The 4,492-nt window shown below is 43.9% G+C and overlaps 1 protein-coding gene across 1 annotated transcript in view; it reads right to left on the reverse strand.

Annotated features, from left to right (window-relative positions):
• Window positions 1-3,884, reverse strand: part of LOC139928268 (RAC-alpha serine/threonine-protein kinase-like) — a 9,228-nt gene extending 5,344 nt beyond the window's left edge. The window contains exons 1-5 of the mRNA XM_078289925.1: window positions 3,786-3,884; window positions 2,631-2,762; window positions 2,336-2,401; window positions 895-963; window positions 629-754 (exon numbers count right to left, since the gene is read on the reverse strand). Of these exons, the coding sequence (XP_078146051.1) occupies window positions 629-754; window positions 895-963; window positions 2,336-2,401; window positions 2,631-2,759 (390 nt within the window). The 5' untranslated portion in view covers window positions 2,760-2,762; window positions 3,786-3,884. The remainder of the gene's footprint in view (window positions 1-628; window positions 755-894; window positions 964-2,335; window positions 2,402-2,630; window positions 2,763-3,785) is intronic.
• Between the last annotated feature and the right edge of the window lie 608 nt (window positions 3,885-4,492).

The raw sequence follows: 4,492 nt of genomic DNA on the forward strand, positions 1-4,492 counted from the left end.
ATAATAATAATGATGGATTTAATGAGCTCTAATAGCACTAGAGACTGTGCAGCTCTTTAATGGATGATGCTGACAAAATGCAGCAAATCAAAGAGTTTGCTAACAAACTGAATGATTCAATTATATATTTGATTCAGTTATTCATGTTAATATTTATCTTTGTTCACTTAATCTTTTTTTTTTTAATTAAGAAGATAAATAACTGAATCAGTAGTGATTCAGTTAGTTTTTAATGGATGATGAACACTGTAAACAACAACAATCTGTCCAGTGATGTCATCTTGTCTCCAGACCTATCAGCTTCTTTCATGATATTTTTAGTCAAATTCTCTCTCTGCACTGGCAGATAATCTGCTGCTTTCAGTAAATTTCACTTGATTCATGCCAATATGACTTCTTTCAAGAAATCATCATAAAACAATGAAGAAAATCTGGAAACAAGAAACTTTCTCCAAGACAATTTCACTTTTACCAAGAAAATGTCCTGAAACAAGTTACATTCTCCTGGAAAAAAGTCTCATTTGTTGGAACCGGTAAAATTATCTGTCAGTGCAGTGAGATGATGTCACTAAAAACATCCTGAGCTGAACCCCTGACCCCTGACCCCTGACCCCAAGGCTCCGCCCACCTTCAGGTCCCTGTAGACCACGTTCCTCTCAGAGTGAAGATAATCCAACGCCGAGACGATCTCAGCACCGTAGAACCGAGAACGATCCTCCGAGAAAACCCGATCTCTGGAGAGATGGAAGAACAACTGAGAGAGAGAGAGAGAGAGAGAGAGAGAGAGAAAGAGAGAGAGACACAGAGAGAGAGAGAGAGAGAGATTTCATTTATTCCATCAGTTCATCATCATCATCATCGTTAACGGATCAGACAGCTGATTGGTTGCAGCACCTCTCCTCCGTTAGCGTACTCCATGACGAAACACAGCCGGTCGCTCGTCTGGAAGGAAAACTTCAGACTCTGAAGAAGAAGAAGAAGAAGAAGAAGAAGAAGAAGAAGAAGAAGAAGAAGAAGAAGAAAACACATTACTGAATATCCAGAAGGTAAAACTGACTGTCAGATCCTGAAGGATTCAAGAGAACTTCATAGTAAACTAAGAAAACGCTGAGGAACTCACAGATTTACATTTCAGCTGTTTAATTTAATCCAATCAGATGAAACCTAGACAGTGATGTCACCTGTCACCAGGTAAACTGACCTCAGACCTGCTGAAGGTTTCCAAACAGTTTTTATTAAATCCAGTCTGCAGCACAAAGTGGATCAGACTGATCTGAGGTACAGTGACAGACTGGAGTGCAGTACAGTACTGCAGTACAAATATGTTAGAGTACTTTGTAGTACAGTATGGCAGTAGTGCAGTAGTGCAGTAGTGCAGTATTGCAGTATGGCAGTAGTGCAGTATGGCAGTATGGCAGTATGGCAGTATGGCAGTAGTGCAGTAGTGCAGTATTGCAGTATGGCAGTATTGCAGTATGGCAGTAGTGCAGTAGTGCAGTTTGGCAGTATTGCAGTATTGCAGTATGGCAGTAGTGCAGTAGTGCAGTAGTGCAGTATGGCAGTATGGCAGTATTGCAGTATGGCAGTATTGCAGTATGGCAGTAGTGCAGTAGTGCAGTAGTGCAGTATGGCAGTAGTGCAGTAGTGCAGTATGGCAGTATTGCAGTATGGCAGTAGTGCAGTATGGCAGTAGTGCAGTAGTGCAGTATGGCAGTATGGCAGTATTGCAGTATGGCAGTAGTGCAGTAGTGCAGTATTGCAGTATTGCAGTATGGCAGTAGTGCAGTAGTGCAGTATTGCAGTATGGCAGTAGTGCAGTAGTGCAGTATGGCAGTATGACAGTATGGCAGTAGTGCAGTATTGCAGTATGGCAGTAGTGCAGTAGTGCAGTAGTGCAGTATTGCAGTATGGCAGTAGTGCAGTAGTGCAGTATTGCAGTATGGCAGTAGTGCAGTATTGCAGTATGGCAGTAGTGCAGTAGTGCAGTATGGCAGTATGGCAGTATGACAGTATGGCAGTAGTGCAGTATTGCAGTATGGCAGTAGTGCAGTAGTGCAGTAGTGCAGTAGTGCAGTATGGCAGTATGGCAGTAGTGCAGTAGTGCAGTATGGCAGTATGGCAGTATGACAGTATGGCAGTAGTGCAGTATTGCAGTATGGCAGTAGTGCAGTAGTGCAGTATGGCAGTATGGCAGTATGACAGTAGTGCAGTAGTGCAGTATGGCAGTATGGCAGTATGACAGTAGTGCAGTAGTGCAGTATGGCAGTAGTGCAGTAGTGCAGTATTGCAGTATTACAGTATTACAGTATTACAGTATTACAGTAGAGAGTCTCACGGTGAGGAAAGGATGTCTGGAGCTCTGCAGCACTCTGTTCTCTGTCAGAGTGTGAGCCACTTCATCCTGAAACACACACACACACACACACACACACACACACACACACACACACACATTATTTACTACAACATCTGTGTGTTTGATTTAACCTCTGTGTGCCAGGTGGGCGTGGCTTACCGCTAAGCCCCTCCCACCTGGCGCTGCAAGGAGGTTAAAACAAACGCTAAGAGTTACAAAAATGACTATAATCAAGGTCTGACAGAAACACACACACACACACGCTCCTGGTCACCTTGGCGACGATGACTTCCTTCTTCAGGATCTTCATGGCGTAGTATCTCCCGCTCGCTCTCTCCTTCACCAGAATCACTTTCCCAAACGTTCCTTTCCCCAGCAGCTTCAGGTACTCAAAGTCATGCATGGTCTGAAACACACACACACACACACACACACACACACACACACACACACACACACACACACACACGGCTGATGATGACACAGTGCAGTCAGAGTTTCTTCCCATGTGGACGCTGGATGTAAAACATGGTGTTCAGTGCAAAATGAATTTAAAATGTACTGCTGTCATGTTAAAACAGAGAAAAGCAGAGCGACCAAGTCCACTTCGCTCGAGTCCCAAGTCAGTATCAAGTCTCGAGGCGCAAGTCTCAAGTCTAAATGTAGATTACCAAGTCAAGTCCAAGTCATTAATGTCAAGTCTCAAGTCTAAATGTAGAACAGCAAGTCAAGTCAGAACAAATCAAGAGTCCAGTATCAATTTAATATCTTAAAGAAAACTAAATATCTAGGACTTTTCAATGCAATATGGTTTTAATAGGATAAAAACTTGGTAAGAGCATCATGAGTTTGATTTCTATAATCAGTTTCAACTTCAATAAATTCAATCATTCCATACAAATTCAGAAAACAGAATTTAAATTCAGTCGTCCGCTGGAACAAATCTCATCACTTTCAATCTAAGTCATTTACACAAACACAAGATCTCAAGTCAAGACTTTAGAAACCTTTTCAAGTCATCAAAGTACAAGTCAGAGTCAAGTCCCAAGTCACCAGAACCCAAGTCAAGTCAAGTCCCAAGTCACCAGAACCCAAGTCAAGTCAAGTCTCAAGTCTTCTCTTCATGCATCAAGTCAAGTCTCAAGTGATTCAAACTGAGACTCGAGTCCAAGTCATGTGACTCGAGTCCAAGTCATGTGACCCGAGTCTCCTCTGCTTTCTACTCTTTCAAAACTCGCTGGATAAATTATTAACAAATGGTGGCTGAGCAAAAAGCTAGGCTGGTACTAAAATAACGACACTACGCAAGAAGCATTTCATAACACTTAACCTTATAATTATAGTATATATACTATACTATATACTATATATACTAAAAACATTAGTATTATCATTATTTCTTCCTAGATGTCCGATTGGCCGGTCGTACCACTCGGGGGCGGGGCTTAGAGAGGTGGAGCTCGTCCAGCTGCTCCTCCTCCTGCTGCTGCAGACTGTCAGCTACAGTCTGGATGGAGCCGGTCCACTCCAACCTGACAGACAGACAGGCAGACAGAGAGACAGACAGGCAGAGAGACAGACAGACAGAGAGACAGACAGGCAGAGAGACAGACAGAGAGACAGACAGGCAGAGAGACAGACAGACAGACAGACAGACAGAGAGACAGACAGGCAGAGAGACAGACAGAGAGACAGACAGGCAGAGAGACAGACAGAGAGACAGACAGACAGAGAGACAGACAGGCAGAGAGACAGACAGACAGACAGACAGACAGACAGACAGACAGACAGACAGACAGGCAGACAGACAGACAGACAGACAGACTGTGTGAGTGTTGCAGGCCAAAACAACCACAGAAAATGTAGATTTATTGTTTTGTTCACAGAAACTGAACAGAGTTTGACACTTTGTGGGCGGGGCCTCTCAACACTTTGTGGGCGGGGCCTCTCAACACTTTGTGGGCGGGGCCTCTCAACACTTTGTGGGCGGGGCCTCTCTTCCTCACCTCTCCTCCACTGAGTCGACATGGAAGGTTCTCTCTATCACCGACGTCCACTGGAGACAACGGATGATGAAGCTGTTCGGCTTCGGACGCTCAGTCTGCATCAACTGACACTCTGAGGAAGAGGAGGAGG

The sequence above is a fragment of the Centroberyx gerrardi genome, chromosome 18, assembly GCF_048128805.1.
Source record: "Centroberyx gerrardi isolate f3 chromosome 18, fCenGer3.hap1.cur.20231027, whole genome shotgun sequence".
NCBI classification, from domain to species: Eukaryota; Metazoa; Chordata; class Actinopteri; order Beryciformes; family Berycidae; genus Centroberyx; species Centroberyx gerrardi.